The sequence below is a fragment of the Electrophorus electricus genome, chromosome 11, assembly GCF_041902795.1.
Source record: "Electrophorus electricus isolate QZ-2024a chromosome 11, ASM4190279v1, whole genome shotgun sequence".
Lineage (NCBI taxonomy): Eukaryota > Metazoa > Chordata > Actinopteri > Gymnotiformes > Gymnotidae > Electrophorus > Electrophorus electricus.
In genome coordinates this window covers 4,893,869-4,916,175 of record NC_137507.1, presented here as the reverse complement: position 1 = coordinate 4,916,175, position 22,307 = coordinate 4,893,869, and the positions used below count along the sequence as shown (strand labels likewise).

General features: G+C 41.5%; 2 protein-coding genes across 12 annotated transcripts in view; both read left to right on the top strand.

The window, feature by feature from the left end:
• usp45 (ubiquitin specific peptidase 45) overlaps positions 1-16,501 on the top strand; it is a 35,728-nt gene extending 19,227 nt beyond the window's left edge. For 2 of the 10 annotated variants that reach the window (XM_081722453.1, XM_027012524.3), the window contains exons 7-18: positions 1,163-1,258; positions 1,558-1,688; positions 8,303-8,390; positions 10,721-10,802; positions 10,998-11,089; positions 11,260-11,316; positions 11,453-11,584; positions 11,792-12,437; positions 13,472-13,563; positions 13,968-14,054; positions 14,205-14,346; positions 14,456-16,501. In XM_081722453.1, coding sequence (XP_081578579.1) covers positions 1,163-1,258; positions 1,558-1,688; positions 8,303-8,390; positions 10,721-10,802; positions 10,998-11,089; positions 11,260-11,316; positions 11,453-11,584; positions 11,792-12,437; positions 13,472-13,563; positions 13,968-14,054; positions 14,205-14,346; positions 14,456-14,586 — 1,776 coding nt within the window. In that variant the 3' untranslated portion in view covers positions 14,587-16,501. Of the gene's footprint in view, positions 1-1,162; positions 1,259-1,557; positions 1,689-8,302; positions 8,391-10,720; positions 10,803-10,997; positions 11,090-11,259; positions 11,317-11,452; positions 11,585-11,791; positions 12,438-13,471; positions 13,593-13,967; positions 14,090-14,204; positions 14,403-14,455 lie in introns of those variants that run through there. The other 8 variants (XR_014125751.1, XR_014125750.1, XR_014125752.1 and 5 more) reach the window with 8 other exon arrangements.
• A 1,116-nt stretch (positions 16,502-17,617) lies between these two features.
• Positions 17,618-22,135, top strand: atpv0e2 (ATPase H+ transporting V0 subunit e2). 2 transcript variants are annotated; one of them, XM_027012545.3, is made up of 4 exons: positions 17,618-17,830; positions 18,188-18,235; positions 18,943-19,037; positions 19,237-22,135. In XM_027012545.3, the coding sequence occupies exons 1-3, from the start codon at positions 17,727-17,729 to the stop codon at positions 19,034-19,036; spliced, it is 246 nt and encodes an 81-aa protein (XP_026868346.1). In that variant the 5' UTR covers positions 17,618-17,726; the 3' UTR covers position 19,037; positions 19,237-22,135. The 2 variants fall into 2 exon arrangements, with proteins under 2 accessions (XP_026868346.1, XP_026868347.1); XM_027012546.3 differs by having other exon boundaries at positions 17,702-17,830; positions 19,240-22,135.
• Positions 22,136-22,307: the final 172 nt, after the last annotated feature.

Sequence of the window (22,307 nt, the reverse complement as noted above, 5' to 3'; positions counted from 1 at the left end):
AATCATGTGATGTCCCATGCAGTGTCCTCCTGGAAAAACCCTTGGCAATACTGGAATTTGGGAGTAATGTTCAAGGAAATTTTTGATGTCAAAAACTAGCTGTCATGAGCTCTTCTGTTCAAAGACGGAGAAATGCATTTCTAGATTTCATGCTGAACAATGTCTATGAAATATAGAAGAAAATATTAGTCACTGCAAAGAAAAATGCTTCCCTAGGATCTAGGGTCAGCTGTGTCTCCCAGAAGGCTTAGTATAATTGAGTGCATTATTAAACAAGAAGCCAAGAGTAGGATTGTGTCCAGTGTTAGGCAGTTCAAATGTAAACAGTTAAGCTCACAATTTAGAGACTTAGCATGGCTCTGCTAAAACAACTTTTTTGTAATTAATCTATGCACCATGGGTGAAATAAATAAATAAATAAATCAAAGGTAATGACAAAGTTAACAGATTTAATTAGCTGGAAAAGTTCAAGATGAAGAAGAAAAGGCCAGCTTCAAGGACCTTTGGATTGTTAAGGGTCATTTGATTGAGCAAAAGCATACCAGTAAATGCTTGTTTCAGTTCAAATGAGCAGCTAAGAAACGCCATAAATGATGACAATCTTCAAATGAATACATTTCACAAATGGTTTGAACAGAGTTATGTATCTTTTTAAAGAGGGGTAGCAACACTTATTCTGGACAGTGATCAGAATATGAATGTAATTATGCCCTGCAAAAGATTGCAAATCAGTGCAACAGATTTATTAACTGGTTATTTTGTGTCAAATTAATTTGAAAGGACTAAAATGGGCCATTTTTTCTAATGTTATTATAGCATTAAAAACAACATTTATCTGAATTAAAAATTCATGTTTTTATTGTAATCTTAAATAACTTGGAATTGATTGTACAAACAAAATAAATAATATAAATACATAATTAAAAATAAATAATAAATGTTTTGTGATTCTAATGTCCAAATTATATATTTGAGTTAACTGCAAATTTGTCAATAGCTAATGGACATAATATTTAGTTATCCAACAGTTATTTTACATTAAAAAAATAAATAAAAAAATTCAAAAGGGGAATAATTCAAATATAGAGATGCAGATGTATTCACTATGTCTTACCTTTCATAGCCACAGGAATAATACCAGTGTATTTGTTGTGTTGTACAGAATCTGTCTCAGACACACATGCTCAACGACCTCATTCAGGAAGTGAAGGAGAAAGGGCACAAGTTGAAGATTAGCCCCCCTCCGGAGACTAACTTGGTATGTCCATCACTCTGTTGTCTCTGTTTCTATCATCCTGATTCATGGAGAATAAGTTTAGATTGAAGTGAAATCTGCCCAGCAGTAAAATCTCATACAGCTTCCACCTTGTCATTTGGTTTCTCAGTGAATCTGAGACAACAGGAAGTTGTGAACCTGAGTGCAGCATTTACTAGATGTTCCAAAGTTGATAAAGCTGATGAACTGGTAGCTAAAGTCTCTGACTTGGTCGGCCCATCTGCACCAGCTGTAGAGGAATCACCTTGTTCTGATGTTGTGGGTGTTGTGTTTACCTCCAGGGGCCGTTGACAGTGACTGTGCCCGGGCCAGAGCCTCTCACCTCAGCCATGTTCCTGTTCCTGTACAGCATGAAGGAGCCAGGGAAGGGACCCGTCTCCCCCAAGATCCTCTTTAGCCAGCTCTGTCAGAAGTAAGGAATCATGGTTTCAAGGCAGCCTTCAGTGGGTGTGGGTGGGTGGTTTTTTTTTGTTTGTTTTGTTGTTGTTGATAGACTGGGGGGGGGGGGGATATTCATTTATGTGAATCATACAAAGCCTCATGACATATCACCTTTAGAGACATCTTTTAGGATAAAATCTAAGCTATTAATATAAACTATTTAAGTATATTGAGAAGTTTCTTCCAAATCCATTCATCCAAGATCATGGTGGTGGGTCACAAGGCATAAACAAGTACTCGGTTCAAACCAGAGCTAGCGCATTAACCAAAACAGAGTAGTTTGAAGAGGTAGTGTTACAAACATTTTTATGAAGTATTTATATATAGCAAGTGTACAAAACTACATTATTCAGTTTTTCCAAGATTTTCATCTTCATTGTTCGTATTTGTCCCTTCTGATATATCTTTGTTGTTCTTTACAATTGTACTTTTAAGGGCCGTAATTATTAATTTTGTGGGTTATAATTCCTCTGTCATTTGTTATATTTTCAGAGTAAATAAGGCCCCCCAGTGAATGTAACCAAGTTATCGTAATCAAAAATAGGTTTTATTTGGACTAATTTTGATTGTGCTCTTTGCCATCAGAGTTAAGCCAGGTGGCAAACCACCTGTAAAAGCTCTGAATACTGTGCCATTAAACCACAGAATACAGTTATACGCATGTTAAACTGTCCCTTGCATGTCAGTACATTAGGGAATTACATAAAGGTCTGTATAACCTTCCCCCTCCCATTTACTGTACCTGCCTTAGACCCAGCACATCACAGGCTTTTCATTAGGGTAGACACACTCTCTGGTGTTACATAGAACTAAGTTTAAGATGCACTCAGAAGAATCAAAAATGAGATCTAGCATTCCAGACCTGCCCCCAGACCTGTCCACTTTATGATGAGCATTGTGCCACAACTGATACAGAAGTGGCCTCCCCAATGTTTAAGGCCATAACAAGCCCCGCTGGCACCGTTAATGCATGCTTAGTGCCACTGATATCACCACTCTACCAGGGACATGACACAATATCATGATGTACCCACCAAGTAATCTGTGACCTCCTCAACAACAGCTGCTGAATAGCCCTTTCAGCTACCCCTGAGAACTCTTTTAATCCTCACTTTTACAACTGGAGCAGCTGTTTTTACTGCCAAATCTTTACAACTCAGTTATCTTGAGACTTACCTTAGCACGTTTCAGTTCCTCCACCAAACCAAAATAATAGCTTAAATAATAAAAATTTAAAAACTAATTAGTTCCAGTCTATGAAAATGTCTTTTGAGACCTGTCAGGCAGCAAATACATTCCTTCTCTCAAATACACTACAGATGAAATGAGTGTGCCAGTAACCGTGTGCAGGAACCACCACAGAAAGTTTAAACCACAAGTCCAGCGCAGTACAGCTGCCACACTGCCAGCTGGGTTTGTCCCATTTTAGTCAGGCAGCATGTGCACACGGCCAGGAGACAACCTGGAGCTGCTCCAAGGCTGCCTGGGTGTAGAAAGCACAGGTGGGCCCACTGAACCTCAGCATGGCTGGTTGGTCCTGCTCAGATGTCCCAGGTATCTCCCCTTTGATCATGGCATGATTTGGTTGTTGGATGGATGGATGGATGATTTAGAGGTTGTAAAAGGCTTTTGTATTTGTGAATGCGTTTGTGTTTTTTCCCCTAAGGAAATCTTGGCATTTCGTTGCTGATAAAAGACTCCATGAAGGTCAAAGTGTGACTTTCAGGTTAAGGCATTTGATTTGGTCCAGAAACTTTGACATCATCTGATACCTTTGCCTTGTTTGGCAGTGTGGCAGATTAAAGATGTGGAGTTTGATAGTACATGATACATAGGCATTTGGGTCACCATTTTGAAGAAAAGCTAGGACCCCCACCCAAAAAAAAAAAAACCAAACAAAAAAAGGTTTAAGAACCTTGAGTGCTTTTGTTTGTAGATGTACATTTGTGTGTCTGTGCCTGTCTGCTTGTTCATGAGCACAGGTTGTGCCTGTGAACCTTTGGCATGGCTTCTCCTATGGCCAACTGGACTGGTTTAAATGGGACCCAGTCCAAAACAAGCCCAAATTTCAGCACCATGGCCCGCCTACCCCACACTACTTATGGTGCCAGTGAAAGCCATAACCTGTGACCATACACACACAAAACACAAATACACTAACCACACACATCTCACATACTTCTTTCCTAAACATACACAAACTGTATGAGTCGGGTTTTAACAGGTCCAATGGCTTTGTGCTCTGAACATAAAGAAGCCATGCAAAAAGTTCACAGGCACAACCTGTACCAGTTCTTATAGCTAACATTTGGAAGTTTCTATCTCAGATGTAACCCTTGCTATGCTAATGTTTTTTTTATGTTCACACCCCTTCACGAAGAAATTTCATCTCTTGGGTCTGACTTTATAACTGGGATCCATTCCTGTCACACAGCTTTTAATACCTCCCATGAATGATTCTGGCCAGAAATTCACAGAGCCTGAGGGACTATGAAAGTCCTTAACTGTGGATACATGAGCTCTCTAAGATAATATTTCCAACCTGAAGAATCATTCATGTTGGAGCACAGCATGCATTATTGGCATAACTGAGGATGTGGAAGGCTCACACCATCTCTCCTTCATGGTTACGGTCTTTGTGCAGCCATTTGGCAAGTCTTCCAAATATTCCTGAAATTTGGCCACAGATCACCAGTCACCGGTAGGCTGCTCCATTACAGTACATGTTTGTTCACTTCCCTCGCTTTCTTATGGAAAAAAAAAATCCACCAGTGCTGTGGTATTTTGGGACTCCTTTTGGCCTAAAACCGCACTTGTGCAGATATTTTTATTGTACAATTACAACAAATATATTAAGTTTTTTATTATGTGTACACTCAAGTAACACCATTTATAAAGTGAAAATGGATAACAACATGGAGAAAAGAGATAAATAAATAAAACCTCTGTGGGATTTTGACCACAATCACCAACCTACTAAAGTATATCTCCCTATTACTAACTAAACAATTGATTTGAAGTTGGTTTTTTTTCATATGGTAAAATAATTTTGTTGAGACTATTTAATATGCATCAGACAGTTGGCGTGTCTTTAAGCCCAGAAAATAATTTAAATAATTATATTATTTCACTAAATAATTTCACAATTATGTAATATTAATATTAAATTTGTTCTCATCATAGTGAAAAACAATAATAAATAATGCTTCAAGTGCCATATATTTTGAAGTGGTGATTCTGTACATCTCTGACATGTATGTCTGTTTCCTTAACCCTAAATTTTATGGTGCCATTCCTGCACATTTGCTGCCATGACGAAATTGTCACTGTGCTGTGTTGCCAGCTCTCGCTCATCTTTCAAAGGGAACTGGAGGAGTTAATTTGACTGGATGTTGTGCAGGCACGCCGAACCACACCGCTGATCACGTGAATAGTCTAACCCAACCTCTCTTTGTGATTGCGCCAGTCTGCACTGAATTAGTGTGTCTGTGCTAGTCATGAAAATGGCAAACAACATTTCTGCCATGCCCACATGTACCTCCAACAGAGCCTTGTGCTTTACTTCTACGCTTGCACTGCATCCACAAAAAAGAATGAAAATGTTATGTTTTTGTTAAGCTATGTTGAGTCCTATCTAAACTATACTGTCTAACACCACTAATCAACAGAACTAGACAAAGGCTCAGGCTGTGTGTGCATGTGTGCATGTGTGCATGTGTGCATGTGTGCGTGTGTGCGTGTGTGCGTGTGTGCGTGTGTGCGTGTGTGTGTGTGTGTGTGTGTGTGTGTGTGTGTGTGTGCGTACATGTATCTGTCCTTGTGTTTGTGTTTTTCTTTTTAAGCGGGTTTACTTTTTCAGATTTGTCAGATGAAATTAAAGATGCCCACTTGTTTTTGTCCCAGGATTCAGAATGCAATGCAATCCACTTTCTCATCTTGCTCTTACATATGGAATGACGCCTATTTCAGAGCTGTTGAATTCTTTGATCTTCCACTTCAATCGTGAGACTATACATGCTGGCGCATGCATTCCGCTGCCACTGTTCCACACCTCACTGTGTTCTTGTCATGTGAGGCAGGAGCTGTTGAGAGTGAAAGCAGTGGGTCACCATGGGCAAAACTAACTTCGTCAGTCCCCCCTCCCCACACAGCCTATGGCATTGTGCTGAGTTTTGTCGCCACATCTGATTAAGACCAAGAGAGTGATAGAAAAAAAAAAAAAAACATAGAGTGCCCCATGGTTTATGGAAGGTCACACTCAGCTGTTCAGGATGCGAGAAAGACCCTCACTCGCCTTTGAATAGTGGCTGCATGCGTGCAAGCATTTAATGTACAGCCACCTATGCTTCCCCCTGATGAGATTTCTTCTCTTCCAATGTCATCCTTTGTTTGCTCAGTGGTTAAGGTTTCTCACCACCATATCTATCATTTCACTCAATTAAAGGGTTAGCACATAAGAAGTGATTTAATTAGCATGTATGGTTTATTTAAGACTCCATTCGACTTCTAGGAGTTTCTGAGTGGTGCTTATACATGCCTGTCCTACGTATACTTTGTGTTTGAGTGTGTTTTGTTAAATGTTTTCTTTTATATAGTGGTGCTTGAAAGTTTGATCCCTTTAGAATTTTCTAGATTTTTGCAAAAATACCACCTAAAACATCCACCTACAAAAAATATAAAAATACTTTTTAAATATACCACCTACAACTAAGTAAATAAAGTGAACCCAATTAAACAAATGAGACAAAAATATTATATTAGGTCATTTATTTATTGAGGAAAATGATCCAATATTACATATCTGTGAGTGGCAAAAGATAATGAACTTTTGCATTTAGTGTCTAGTGTGATGCCCTTTTGCAGCAATAATTGCAGCTAAATATTTCTGATAACTTCTGATCAGTCTTGTACATTGGCTTGGAGGAATTTTAGCCCATTCCTCAGTACATAACCGCTTAAACTCTGGGGTGTTTGTGGGCTTCCTTACATGAACTTCTGTCTTCAGGTCCCTCCATAACATTTCTATTGGATTAAGGCCAGGACTGACTTGGACTTTTTCATTCATCACTTCTTCATTCTTCTTCAATCAGGCTTTGGTCAAACGACTTGTGTGGGTGATTTTAAAAGGTCAGGTTGATTAAGATAAGTGAGCGTTTAAGTCCTTATGTTTGTTTAGCAGTGTTTCAGTTAACATGTGGTCTGGTGTCTCTGAGCGTGCTCTGTAGACTCATTGCTCAGCTGAGGCTGTGTGATGTGTGGCTGGGGTTAGGGGATTTGGGTAGGAGCAGCATCATGGTGTGTGGTACTAACTCATCCACTGTTTAATTGTGTTAACGGCTGCAGCTGTCTTGCTGTGGCAGGGCCAGATTGGCCATACTGCTGCAGACTCCTTCTGCCTCCTCTTCCACTGGAATGAGCTTCGAAAACATTTTCTCTCTTTTCCTCTCTCTTTCTCTCTCTCTCTCTCATCCATCTCTATCTCTATTCAGCCTGAGGTCCAGGGCTGCAGGATTACGGCATGGCATATTTATGGTGCTTTTTAAAGAAAGGCTCCAGACTGCCTAACCATCTGTCCAGCTACTAATATGTACAGACAGTACATATTAGACCCATTGCCAAACAGAAATCACTGTTAGCTTACCCACTGACCATAAAAAGCAGTTCTCTCTTATTCCCCCACCCACCCAACAAGGAGACAGGCCACCCCACCGCAGCGGTCCATTTGGCTCGGGCAGCCGTGATGAACACATGCAGCTGGGCCAGTTCCCTGTGTTGGCTCTACTCCGGCTCGTCGGCTGGCGCCATGGCTGGCCTCGCACTGCCTGTCCGAAGTCCGCCTTCCATCTTCTCCATCCTGGCCGTCTCATGTCTATGGCTTGGCCGAGTTTTATTTAATTTAAAAATTGACTTTACAGTCCGCTGGCGCCGATCACCCCGACATTGGTCTTGAATCATCTGTATAAATGGCCATTGAAGACATTGTGGATGGACGCAGTTACCATTCAAGAACTGCTGCACTGTGTTATTTGCCTCCTTTCTCTGAATCTAATGTGAAAGGTGTTTGTGAATTGGTTCGGTGAAAATAGAAATAAATAAATTCCCATCTGAGACAGATTAATGATGAACAGAAAACCAGAAAATTCCTTAGGTCTTCTTAATTAAGAAAGTAATGTGCTCAAATGTGTGTGTGTGTGTGTGTGTGTGTGTGTGTGTGTGTGTGTGTGTGTGTGTGTGTGTGTGTGTGAGAGAGAGAGAGAGACAGAGTGAGGCCCCATCTGATTGAATGAAAGCTGTCAGCAGTGGCATAATGGTAGCTGTGAAGGACTAAACCCAGGAGAGCTTCCTCAGGTAGCGTCAGAGGAAAGGCCTTGAGCAAAAAGAATGGACATTCTTCCCACTCCTTTCTCCATGTACATACTACTGATTTTGGTGTGTGTACACGTGTCTGTACAGATGAAATAAAGGTTTGGCTTGGCTTCTGTTGGCCTGTTTAAGTGTTTACTCTGATGTTTTTTTGTGTGACAGGCAGTTTCTCTCTCTCTCTCTCTCTCTGTCCTTGTCCTTCTGTCTCTTTCTTTCTCTCAGAGCACCACGTTTTAAGGGCTTCCAGCAGCAAGACAGCCAGGAGCTTTTGCACTACCTGCTGGACTCTGTCCGCGTGGAGGAGAGTAAGGTTAGTGGCCTCGCCAGGTAGAGCGAAGACTTTCCCCACAGAGCTGGCTGTTTTTCCTTTGCACTTTCTAATGTGTACTTTAATAAATGTTTTCTACACTGTGCACTGTGAGCACGACCACTGGTCTGGTTTAATAGTCAAAACAACAGACAATTTTTTAATTACTTAAGGTGTCCAGCTGTAATACAAATATTTTATCGACTTTTGAATCAAATGATCAGAAATCCGACCATGACAGATTCGTTGTGGTGCTGGTTAAACACAATTGTGTTTACTGCATTCGCTGACTTCAAACCCTCACAGTATCTATATGGCTGTGTGCCAGGCTCATAAAACAGTGGGCAGCCGTGGGGGCGCCTGTCCACCAAACGCTTCCACGGAGGCACAGGGGTGGGGTTGGTGCCCAGCATGGGTGCGTCGGGGTAGGGCTGGCCACCACCAGTGGCCTGGAGGACCTGGGGCGCAGTCCCGCAGAGGCCCATTCAGACCTGCGAACACTGACAGTTGTGGCACTTCGGAAGCCTGTGAGTGGCTGAGGGGGGTGGGGAAGGGGCATGTACATTGTTCAGCCTGGGAATCGGACAGCTGCTGATTGGGGCCTGGGGTGGGTCCCCTCTCTCTCTTTCTAACACACACACATACACACAGGAGGGCAGGGTGGGGGCATCCACACTGCCCAAATGCTCTTATTTAACCACACTCATTCAGGCATATCTGGGTTTCAATGTAAATACAGCACTGTAATATTTACATTCACTAGCTGTTTATTGCTCTGGCAATGAAACATGAAGGGCTGTGAGACATTCAGTGTGCTTGTTTTGTGTGTGTTTTTTATATGTATAATGTTTGTTTTTGTGCATTTGCAAGTTGCAGTAATTTTAGTATATAAATTAGAGATATCTGGGGTGTGTGCACTAGGAGTCCTTCAGTGTACCTGGCACAAGTCTTGGACATTTCAGTGTCCATGTTAATTAGCTGTCAAGACTAGCAATCAAAGTCCACTAAATGACCACACTGATTATTACCACTTAGCCACTGGGTCACAATCTAGTACGAACTTCCGTGTAAGAAGCTTCTTAAGAGAGCAGGAAAAGACATCATGTACTGTGCATGTGTGCGTGTGTGTGTGTGTGTGTGTGTGTGTGTGCTGGGGGTGGGGGTGGGGGTGGGCTGGTGATTAATTAGAGAGAGGCACAGTGGGACACCATTCGGAGGAGGGATCTGGGGTGAAGGAGTGGGATTAGCCAGATTTTGACCTAAATAGCCCCAGCAAGGGGACAGGACAATGGGCGACCGGCCAACACCCCCCCCCCCCCCCCCCCCCATGCAGCAGGCACGACCAATTACCTATTGATTGGTCCTTTAATGTGGCTGTGTCTCCTCCAGTGCTGTCACCAACACACTCGCTGACCATGTCACCTCTGATTAACCTCTTACACACACACATACTTGTATGTAAGTACGCACTCATAGAAGCATGCCACACAAACACATGGACTCGATCATAAAAATATACCTACACACACGCACACATACACTGTCAACATGTACACCTGCCATAACGAAGTGCACCTGTTTGCTTTTCAAGATACAGCATGCATTCATCTGCAGAGCATTCTGTAAGGAAGGTCATGGTTCTTTATGTAACTGTACAGTTTCTTTTGTGAGTAAAATTCTGCTCTTATCGAGATGTTAAGCCCTGGACCCCAACATGTTAAGACCTGGAGACCTGATAACTGCATCTCAAAGCATGGATAAAACACACTGAGATAAAATAACAGACCAGCGCATCGAGGGCATTTGTAGTTTAATGTTTCCAGACCTCTAATGACTCTCACATGCCATGAAATGATATGCATTTCAACATGCACTTTACAATAGTTATGCTTTATTATGTTTCCTGATTTTAAAAAATATATATATATTTTTAGATTAAATGTCATCACCACAGTCCTGTTGAAATGGGTACAGTTCAACTTTATATAACTGCACACCAGCAACTCCATTCCTCAAAGTAACCAATGACTACTGTGGCATAAATTTGAATTCTGTTATATCTCTGAATTCTGTTTGCTTATGACTGCAGCATAGTGGGAGAGGGCAGGAGGGTGTGTGTGGATGAGGAGAAGCAGATTTACAGAAAATCTGTTTTATTTAATTTTTTTAAGATGGACTTTACATTTAGCTTTAAGTGGTCAGATCAGACATTAAAACCATTTTAAGCATATCGTCTTCAGAGACATGACATTATGATCATGAAGTCAGTGAACAGCTCTTTTGCATGTACTTCTGCCGCAGGATACTCATGTGTTGTGACTTTATATTGACAGCGAATCAAAGCAGCAATTCTAAAAGCGTTTAATAACCCCACTGAGAAGACCGCCGACGAGGAGACCAAGCGGCAAGTGAAAGGTAGCCTTACCGCAAGACTTCATTTTTATTCATCACTTTGAGCAATATCGCCATCTGGTGGCAGTCTGTTATTTAATTCCTTGTTTTATTTAGTTTGAACATAGAAAAGCTGTTAAAGGTATGGAGTTCAGAAACGTGTGTGTGTGTGTGTGTGTGTGTGTGTGTGTGTGTGTGTGTGTGTGTGTGTGTCCACAGCATATGGCAAAGAGGGGGTAAAACTGAACTTTGTCGATCGCATCTTCGTTGGAGAACTGACCAATACCATTATGTGTGAAGAGTGTGAACATGTAAGTTTACTTTGTATACCATTATGTACCAGTAACATTTCCTTTAGTGTATATAGCTACCACTTATAAGAATGGTGACCAGTGTCTTTATTAAAACTGAGTATGAACTGTAGTCCTCTAGAGTTGCCCTTGAGCTCTGTCTGTCTTTTCCTGGCCCTGTCACTTCTTAGATTTCTACGGTGAAGGAGGCTTTTATCGACATCTCTCTGCCTATTATTGAGGAAAGGGTGAGCCGCTATCGTCACACTAACAGTCTCGTTCTGTCCCCTCTGCTCTGACTTTCTGGCGCCTGCTCCACTTTTGCTGTGCCGGTGTGCTGATTTCTAATCTCAGCTTTCTTTCTGGTTTGTGCATCTTTTGCAGATCTCCAAACCCACCAACCCAGGAAGACTGGGCAAGACTGGCCGGGAGCAGGAATGCCTGGGCTGCCATGGCGACGAGCCATCTGCATCCCATTCCCAGGCCAATAGGAATGGTAGGAGGCTAAGTGGACAGGTGTGTGGCGCTTAGGCAAGGACACCAGGACTCTTGTTACAGCAGGCAAAAGCTCCACCCAGCTGCAGAGTCCCTGCACTTTTACACCTCCATACAGTTCTTTTATAAGGATTTTGTACCAGATGCCCAGCTGCAATGAGAAAGAGTCTGGAACATCATGTGCTTATCAAGTTTGTCTTTGTGTTTGTGTTATGATTGCATGACTAGAAGTTGCAGGCTCAGAGGCCACCCACATGCTATGAGGAGAGAGGAGTTGAATCCATATCCGATCGACATGAAGATGACATCTCTTCAGTTGGGCGAGGCTTAGCAAGGTGCCAAGTCGACAACACAGCCAGCCAATCTGACGTTAGTGAGAAAGACTCCTCCCCTCAGGACAGCAGTAACGATGCAGACAGTGAGGCGTCAGAGTCCGAATGGTCACCGCGAGCCTCCACAGGCTCCAGCCTCACCGGTCTATCCAGGGTACCCTGCACAGTAGCCTCCACCCATAGCCCTGCCCCTAACCCCACCCATGGTCCTGCAACCTCCCCCATGACCCTGCCCTCCCTGCGAGGCCAGCAAGGCAGTGCTGTGGAACAGCTGGTGAGTGCAGTGTCTAAGCTTGGCCTGGTGCACACCTCCGTTGACACACTGCCCCTTGGCCATGGGCAAGACGAGAGGGAGCGCCCACACCACCAGGGGGCATTCCAGGCGCTGTCGCACAGCTATACTCCGGTGTCGAAGGAATGCTCAGTTCAGTCCTGCCTGCACCAATTCACCTCTGTCGAGCTGCTGATGGGTAACAACAAGCTGCTGTGTGAGAACTGCACAGAGCGCCGGCACAAACAGCTCAGGAGGAGTGGAGGAGCAGGTCTGTATACACACACACACACACACACACGTCAGGAGGAGCATGTTTGCATACACACACGCACTCATGTACACATAGCTCAGGATGAGCAGGTACGCATGCATACACACACACGCGCACACACACACGCACGCACACACACACACACACGCGCACACACAGAACTCAGGAGGAGCACACAGGGTACACACAGTGTTGGAAGACATGTCCAGTGAGCAACCACATAATGTCTACAGCATGTATTCATTTCCTTTAGCCACCATTGTTTACTGACTAAAGCCCTATTCGGATGGGATTAGTTTTAAATGGGGAGGTGGAGTAATATTACTTTACTACAGGACATCAATAAAATTTAAGAACAATTTGAACATAAATGACTGAGATCGGAGTGGTTATGCAATTTACGCACTGCCCTCACCTCCAAAACAAGTAGAGGATGATAACCAATCTTAGAACCCACTAGTAATAATGAAATTTTACTTTGAAAATTAGCAGGTTACATATTCATAACACCTATGTAGGATAGCTGCGCTACACAATGACACGAGTAAAGCTGCCAGAAGCTCCTGGCTCTTCTTTTGGATTTCAGTATTTTACATGCTACAACAGCTGAGGTTTGCCACAGACTTGGATGACCCAAGTTAACTGTGCCATGCATGACGAAACTCCTCAAGTGCTTCCATACTAAGAAAAAAACAAAAACAAAACAATTTTCAACACGATATGAAGGAATATTTACAGATATGTCAGTTCGCACAGGATTAATGTAACCTGGGGTTATTTTTGTGGCTCGTTTTACGGAAAGTTAAAAGCCACTGGAATCTTTATTGATGCAGGGCACATTCGGTAAAAATGACAGAGATGGTCAGACACGGGATTAAAATCACAGAGAAACACTGGTAATAATTACATTACCCCACCTCCCCATGTAAAACTAAATATGTCCAAATAGGGCTTCAGCTGTTGATCTTTATCCTTTTGCTAGAAAACAGTTTGATTAGATGAATGATTATGTAATTAAATGTATGTTACAGATAAGAAGGCCGTGTACACGAGTGCTCGGAAGCAGATGCTGATCTCAGTGCTGCCCCCAGTGGTCACACTGCACCTCAAACGCTTCCATCAGGTCTTTACACTCCTTTCCTAAACCCACAGGTGGGGATGTGCAGCATTGGAAAATTAATCATTTATTGAAAAATGGTTCTGATTCTGCATTCGGGAACTGTTAGGAATCCCAACATTCCCTGAATGGGTTTATTAGTGGAGCTTAATCTACCCGCAAAAGGCCAAGTATAGCTTTAAGTCATTTGTTCCTAGCAAAGACCAACACACCAAACGAAAGTAAACAGAAACAAAACATCATACAAACAAGGTGAAACTGCTGAGGTGTTCATTGCCTGGACTAAATGGTTAGGTCCACCTGAGAGAACTGGGACAATTGGTCATGATGCACCCACTGAGCGCATAACAGTTGTGTGTGTGTGTGAGCATCTGTGTCTAGACTGACAGGACTGTCCCTGTTTTATCCAGGCAGGGATGAATTTGAGGAAAGTCAATCGGCACGTGGACTTCCCCCTCATCCTGGACCTGACGCCTTTCTGCTCGGCCTCCTGCAAGGCAAGGCATCCTCTTTAGCATCATCCATAACACAGTTCGGCATGGCAGAGCCAGGGGCAGCATCATCCAGTGGCATTAGGAAACTTAACTGCTCAAATTTATACCCATTAATAGTGATAAAGTGAGTGTTTGTGTGTGGTGGCGGAACAGAGTCTAGGTTCTGGGGACCGGGTTTTATATGGTCTGTACGGCATTGTGGAGCATAGTGGATCTATGCGTGGTGGGCACTACACGGCCTATGTGAAGGTCCGTGCACCGCAACGCAAATCAGAGCAGTCCAGGAACCACACAGGTAAGGAACGACTCTTTGGTTCACAGCTGGAGACTTCTAGAAATAATTTTTAAATTGTGGCAGATGATTTTGTGTGTGTGTGTGTGTGTGTGTGTGTGTGTGCGCGCAGGCTCAAGGGAGGCCATTTCAGCCCCTCCAGGCCAGTGGGTTTATGTCAGCGACACCAGCGTCCAAACCGTACCCGAATCCAGAGTGCTGAACTCCCAGGCCTACCTACTATTCTATGAGGAGCTCTTATAAGGGGTGTTGTTCAATCAGTGAGGCACAGAGAGAGGACCTGCTGCAGCGCACTAACTGCATGACTCCAGATGCTCTTGCTGATCCCCACAGCCTCAGCCACTGTTATCAACAACCAGACCACAGTTTGACAGCTGAGCTTAATGCACCACAGGAAAAGACAGGGGGCCCCAGTTGCTCTCAGAAGTGGAAAATTGTGTTCTAAATTTAGAATTATTTATATTTTACAGCTAATATTTGATAGTATAGCCTAGATGGATTGTTGATTATTTTTTGTTTGATAGAAAGAATGCCAAAGACAATAAGACAATGAAGACTATGGAATGTGCCAAAAGACTCGCTCTCTGGTTTTGCTGTGAAAAGGAAAGTCAACCTGGTGTGCTGAGTTTGCATGGGTGGCTGGGGTTCCTCCAGTGCGCTGAACACCAAGCACACAGACACTCATCAGCGCAACTGTATCGCGCCATTCTAAAGAATATAAGAACTACACCCATGAGGTACCCTGCTTCGGAAACAATAAATGCTATGTTTATTTTTTCTTTCATTTATGTTTGCATCCCCCCTGACTGTCTCATGATTTACAACTGTTTTAGAGCTGTGCAGGGCAGGACACTTAGGGTGTAACTGTCATCCATTTTGATTTGTAGGTGCAGCAAAGCAAGTAAAACGCTAAAAGTGTCACCAGTTGTTTAAAAGGTGATGACAACAGCCTCTGTGGGGGATGAACTGATCCCCAACCCCTATCCATGTCTTACTTTTGATGTTGAGTGCCTGCTTCTGTTAGGTGCGAGTTTGCATGTCTAATTCTTAATAACCTTGATCATACTAAAACACAAGGATGATTATGCATACTGGTTAGCAATACACATGTACGTACTACATGTAAAATACCCAGGCTCCGCTATATCTTGCATATTCTATGTAACATGTATAGGTGTTGACACATTTCTGTGACCCTTACGTGTTTGAATTTTTTCTCCTTTAATTTTGTGCATATAACTTTATCATCTGGTAATTACATCATGAAAGATGGCATCTTAAATCCGTGTCGCTCGAGTGATGCATGGAATGTCTTGACTGATCGGACTGATACGTTGTAAAAACTGCATCGCGATGGACTTGTGTGTCGTGTTTCGTTTCTTACGCGTGCACTGAGCTTCCCATTACTCCGCACGTCTCCGCAAATCCCGGGATGCCATTCTCACTCCCTGTGTGGTGACACGTGCAAAGGCACGCTGCTCGGGAACATGCCGACAGCTGGTAAAGAGGAGGTGGGTGTGGAATCGGCTAAAGGCCAACGTCCGAAACCATCATGTCCGCCGCCCGCCACATCCAACGCAAGCTATTAGGACGTTACCGCAGCGTGTCAAGACAACGACAGAAACGCGCAATTTTTGTGAAGTGAACGGCTATTTTGGAAGCAGAGTTGCGTCGGAGGAACGCTATCGTTGAGGACTGGAGATGATTTAATTAGAGCTAATGACAGGCACCTCCGTGATCGCGATGTGGGCAGACGTACGCGCCGCTGGAGGAGAGGCGACGTTCCCTTAAGCAACAACCTGCTGCACGTGTCGCGCAGCCTTAAATATCTACCATGAAAAAATCGCATGACTGTACAGCCGTAGCTCATTAAAGCGAGTTTTTGTGAGTGTTACTTGAAATATACGACCCCCCCCCCCCATTGACCCCTCGGTTATGATGTATGTAATCTAAATAGACTTACAGTTAGTTATATTAAGCAAAAATCTATATTTTTTCCCGTTGATCAATTTTTTAAAAAATGCTCCGAAAAACCCTTGGAGGTATAAATCTATCCTACCGGGATCCATGTTATGATTGTGCCAAACCAGCATTGTTTTCCCCGATTTTATTTTTATGTTAAGCAGTGGGGTATCATATTAAACAATTACCTTAATAACTTGCTTCTAGACCAGACCAGTCCAGTCCAAAAGTCGTGTGAAGGTAGCGAACTTGTGAAGTAAAACATTGCTGACATCTACTGGTCAATAAGTGTCAAACGATTAAAGAAGTATACTTACAAGCGCTTCCTTGATTGCAAATTCACTAAACAAATAACGCTGTATACTGCCATCTATTTAATACGAATTTCGCCACATAAACCTCTGAACTTCCCCTGCACTTGCTTTATATTGGCCTAAATCTATACCACCTGGTATCGAATCCCAGTTCTGGGTAGCTACTGAATTGCACTCTTTACATTTTATCGCTGTACCTCACCTATCTGAACCCATCAAAGCATTCATATTTTAACTGAAACGTGTTTGTGCAGTATTTTATAGTTCTGCTTCTGGAGCGCACTGTGGATATTGGCTATTTCTCCTGCTTTCACACACCTGACTCACGAGGGCTTATTGATTAGATGATGTGTAGAATAAAACGTGTAGACTAAACTATGTGATGCAGGTAAACTGTCCAATACTAACAGTAGGAACACTGGGATTGATTACTTTGTGTCAAACAGACGCACTCGTTTACCATTTATGCATTTTCAGCATTATTTTATTTATTATTATTTATTTTTTTGAAACAACTTATGACGAGCATCTTCGTTTTATAGTATATCCGACAGTTGCCTTGACTATATGTGCTGTGCAATCACGTAATTAAGTTCACATCAGGTGTTTTACGCAATAAAAAATAATATGATCAGAAATAGTCTAGTTTGGCCTCTTTATGCATTTTAAAATGTGATAACGTAAAAAGGTTAAATATTGTAAAGGAAATCATATAATACATAATTGTTGAAAATCGCGTATTGTGAATCCTAGTTTATAGTACATAGAATGAGAGCCGAATATTGGGTGTCGTTTAGATAATATTTTTGAGTTTCCAAACGGTGAATTCAGAGTCTCCGCTGAACGGTCTCTGCTTATTCGTATACAATAGAACTGTCGGGCCTCTTGAATGTACCACTAGTGCCGAGATTGGCGGATTTTCTAACCAATCACGTACATTGATTCTGTCCAATCCTAGAGAGTCAGTGGGGCTCATTCTGCGGTTATAGGCTGTAAATCCTTGCCGGTTTGCGAAGCATTTGTAAATTGCCAACGTTCTTCATCTTAGTTATCTAAATATATATTTTTGCTTATCTCTACAGGTGCCGCTAAAAATATATAGCTACAATGGTGTCGCACTCGCTCGCGTTACCGATGATCTGCTTCACGATTCTGTGGGGACTGGTAGGGGTCGTGGCTCCATTTTTTGTACCGAAAGGACCGAACAGGGGGTAGGTGTATTCAGATCAGGCCATGGTAGACGGTATAATATTAAGCGAATAGCTCAAAATGATATTTTCCGAGAAATGTCTTTGCTTATTATCTCTTAAATATCTTACAATCCAGATGTGTAATTTGTATTTTTGATACGTAATTTATCTTAAATTTATCATTTTATTTCAATGAATGAAGGCCGCTTCCTGGGTGCACTGGTGCATCCATGTGTCAATTATTACGAGTCATAGGAATTAGGGGAACAGATGTGATTCGAGGTTGACATTCTTAATAAAATGATTACGTTATTGCATTGCGTTGCACTGTACTGGAATGATTTGATAGATAAACTGATTTATTTATTGTATTTTCAGTGTCATCATTACCAGTCTGGTGTTGACAGCGGTCTGTTGCTATTTATTGTAAGTACATGAAAAAATGGCACACAATTCAACTGAACTACTTCCACAACTATAGCTACTTCACTTTAATGTCTGCACTAAATGTTCATATCAGTGCCGACAACCATGCCATTACTATGTGATTGTTAATCCTGGGTAAAGAGCAGGTGCTTGGGTAGAGCAGGTAGAACAAGGCACTAGTAACACCAATATCATGGGTGATTCCCAGTGAGCACAAATACTGTAAAATAGTCAAGTGTGTCTAGATAAATACTGGAAATGTAAATGATAAACCTTATTTACATTAGGGGTACATTAGAGGGTAGCTGTGTACATCCTATAATTATACTCTTCTAAAAAACACATCTATCATATAAGTGTAGCATACCTAATACAGTGGCCAGTGAGTGTAGATACCGGGTAGCAGTTTCTAATAAAGTGTTTGGTTAATATATGCCACTTTGTTTATCCCTTTTGTTGTTTAAGCTGAATTTGGCCTGTGTTCAGTAGTAAAGCATTGCTGGCTGACGGCAATGTCATGCACTAAGCATGTGCTGAAACAAAAATGAATAGAATGGTCTATTAAGTCCTGTGCAAGCAAACCTTGGAATGCACTTTGCCTGCTGTAGTTAAGTAATCCAAGACTGTGATGAAAATATGAGGTTAGGAAAATTAAGCAAAATGAAGTAATTCATTTGTTACATAGTGTATTCCTGTGTTTTGGGCAGCTGGTTAATAGCAATATTGGCCCAGGCAAATCCTCTGTTTGGACCACAGCTGAAGAATGAGACCATCTGGTACCTGCGTTATTACTGGGAATAAGGTAGGCTCACCCTGACTGACATTAGCAACAAAGCTGCAATTACTGTTTTGTAAGAGTGTTAGCTGAAATACTGACAGCAGTGTGTGATGTTACTTTAAAACTGCACTGCACAAAATGAAAAGCCAAAGCAATGCTCTAAAAGGAACAATAGGGTTAAACATGTAATTAATGTTCTCTCTGTCTCTCTCAACCCCCCCAGTAGGAATGCATTTCCTGTATTGAGACCACATTTCATCATCCAAAATGTAAAACCAACGAAGTCAGACACAGTTCCTTCTAATGATCCACATTCTCTCTCCTTCACTGAGGATGGAATATTCCCTGGAACACCCAGTAACCTTTACCTTGGCTGTTATGCTAATATTGTCTTTGTTTTAGAAAACTCTATTTCAAGAAGGGGTTTGATGTTATCTAGTCCCAGAGATGATGTGTATATATCTCCTTTAAAATGTACACGATATTGACAATTTCATGAAGATGTGTAGATCATTTCATGTGCAATCAAAATAGCTTGTGATGCCGATGTCATTTAAAGGTTGATGTATTTGCTTTATTTGTGACAAACAATATCTTTAAGTGTGAATGGCCAGTGCTTTTGGAATGCATTTGTGTCACATGTTTATTTATTGGATTATTTATTTTATTTTTATCTGTTTTTCTTTCCACATGCATATATGAATTGTAAACTGTGAATTGTTAACCTGTTAAATATCACGTGTGTGTAGGGATGTGTGTTAATGCTGTAATGCTGGAGTATTAAGATCAGTTTTAAAAGGAGTACTTGCCAAACATATGGCTCACGCAGGTGACAATTTCTTTATTAATTCTAATTGACTCCTGTCTCCAGGCATTCATTGTTTAACAAACATGCTAATTCCATAAACTGTACTGAGCATCAAATACAGTTATGTGCAAAATAATAGCAGTCTAACATCACTAATGTATTTAATTACTGATTTTGGCAGAAAAGATAACATGGGAAAAACTTCATGACGAGGTGTAACCAAGTAATGGGCAACCAAAAGAATCAACAGTCATGACATGCACGATGCTAATTGACTTATTTAATGAAAGGGGCTTGTTCAAATTAATAGCAGTATGGAGTTCAACTAGTGAGGTCATTCATTCTACGAAGAAACAGGTGTCAATTATGGCCCTTATTTAAAGGAGGAGGTCAGCAAATGTTGTACCTGCTGGTTTTAGCCACTTGCTCAGTAAAATGTGGCGTTCCAGACATTGTACTGAAGAAGAAAGAACTTTGATCAAGAAGTTGATGGGAGATAATTGGCTGCTCAGCTAAAATGATTTCAAATGCTTTAAAATGGCAAACAAAACACAAAACACGTGGTAGGAAAAGAAATATTACCATCCGCATAGATCATCGAATAACAAGAATAGCAAAGAAGCACTGCAACAATCAGAAGAAACCTACGTGAAGCCAAACTATTTGCAAGAAACTCTCGTAAAGTACCACTGCTGAAAAAAAGATGTGTTGAAAAGGTTACAGTTTGCCAAAGAACACACTGACTGGCCTAAAGAGAAGTGTCGCAACATTCTATGGACACATGAGAGCAAGATTGTTATTGAGTCTAAAGGCCACAGACAGTTTGTAAGACAACCCATAAACACTGAATTCAAGCCACAGTACAGTGTGAAGACTGTAAAACATGGAGGTGCAAGCATAATGGTTTGGGGATGTTTCTCATACTTTGGAGTCGGACCCATTTATCGCCTAATGGACCAGTTTGAATATATCAAAATACTAGAAGAGGTCATGTTGCCTTATGCTGAAGAAGAAATGCCCTTAAAATGGGTGTTTCAGCAGGACAACGACCCCAAACACACCAGCAAGTGGGCAACATCCTGGTTCCAGACCAAGATTGATGTTATGAAGTGGCCAGCCCAATCCCCAGACCTCAATCCGATTGAGAATTTGTGGAATGACATCAAAAATGTTGTTTTTGATGCAAAACCCAAGAATACAGAAGTACTGTGGAATGTAGTCCACAGCTGAATGTAGTCAGCTTGGGCTGGAATATCTGTTCACAGGTGTCAGATGTTAGTTGACTCAATGTCACACAGATGTAAAGCAGTTATCAGAAATAAAGGTTAAACAACTAAATATTAGTTCAGTGATCAACAGAAAAGCTAAATCTGTAAACAACTTTCAGTTTATACTGTAAATAATCGAGTTTGTAAATGAAAATGAAGACGCTGCTATTTTTTGAACAGCCCGTTATTCTTTTTTCTTCATTTTCAGTTTAAAAATGTATATTTCGTTTATGCTTTCATTTGGAATTGAATGTGCAGTGCTCCCAGTGACTTTGTGTATATGGAAATAAATGCTATTATGAGGATTGAGATTTTTCTCAGTTGTTTTAAACACACTGCTATTATTTTGCACATAACTATATGTCTGTCTGCCATCTATGCTAGCAACCCTTTTTGTTTGTTTGTTTCCCATCTACTCTCTAAACTTTGTGACCAGTTTGTTTCCACAGAGATCCACATTGACCTCACCTGACCGTGGCCCTGGCTTTAGTCATGTTGGACAATTCTGGTGAAAATTTTCTCTCTCTGCTGTAAAATACTACATAAAATCAGACAACACAAGACTATAGTCAGTGGCTTGGCATGAAAGCATTATGCAAAGTCACATGGGAAGTGTAGTGAAGAGCAGCAATTTGCTTGAGGGGAAAAAGTGTCACGATTGAACCGTGTGACGTGGGCCTCAGTCTTAATGTTTGGAGTGATGATAAACAACTGCTCTTGTAGAAACACCAAATAATTGGGTTTTTGGAGATGTATGTTCTTTGTACCAGTGCTGCAGGATTAATTGAGTTAAGAGAAATTATACAATTTTGTATGTTTTACCAAGGTCACTTCTGGTGGTAAAATATGGTCATCTGAATTTATCATCATGGGATTTGGATTAGACTTTTGGCCCAACTGCCATCAAATGAATTTAATTGGCATTATTACTGCACTTTATGGTCTCTGTGGAAATAACTTGAATGAAGAATGTTCTGAGACTATTTCTTTGTCATCATATGTTGCAGAACCCCTTAACTGATAATAAAGGGTTACCATTATAATAATCCCCTTTGTACTGTCTTCAACTCAGAAGGTTGATATCAAGGTGATAAATCCTGCTTTGTGTAACATAAACCAAAACTCAGGACTGTTCATTTGTATCTCTTCTAATTGACAGTCTGGTCTTTAACCTGAAGCTAGTTAACTAATCTTTGTAAAATACTCAACATGTTGCTG

Bases quoted from the DNA above. Each gene is read 5' to 3' on its own strand.
- atpv0e2 (XM_027012545.3), top strand. From the start codon at position 17,727: ATGGTGTCGCACTCGCTCGCGTTACCGATGATCTGCTTCACGATTCTG. The intron at 17,831-18,187 runs GTAGGTGTATTC...TTGTATTTTCAG, and splicing joins CCGAAAGGACCGAACAGGGG to TGTCATCATTACCAGTCTGG. The intron at 18,236-18,942 runs GTAAGTACATGA...TGTTTTGGGCAG, and splicing joins GCGGTCTGTTGCTATTTATT to CTGGTTAATAGCAATATTGG.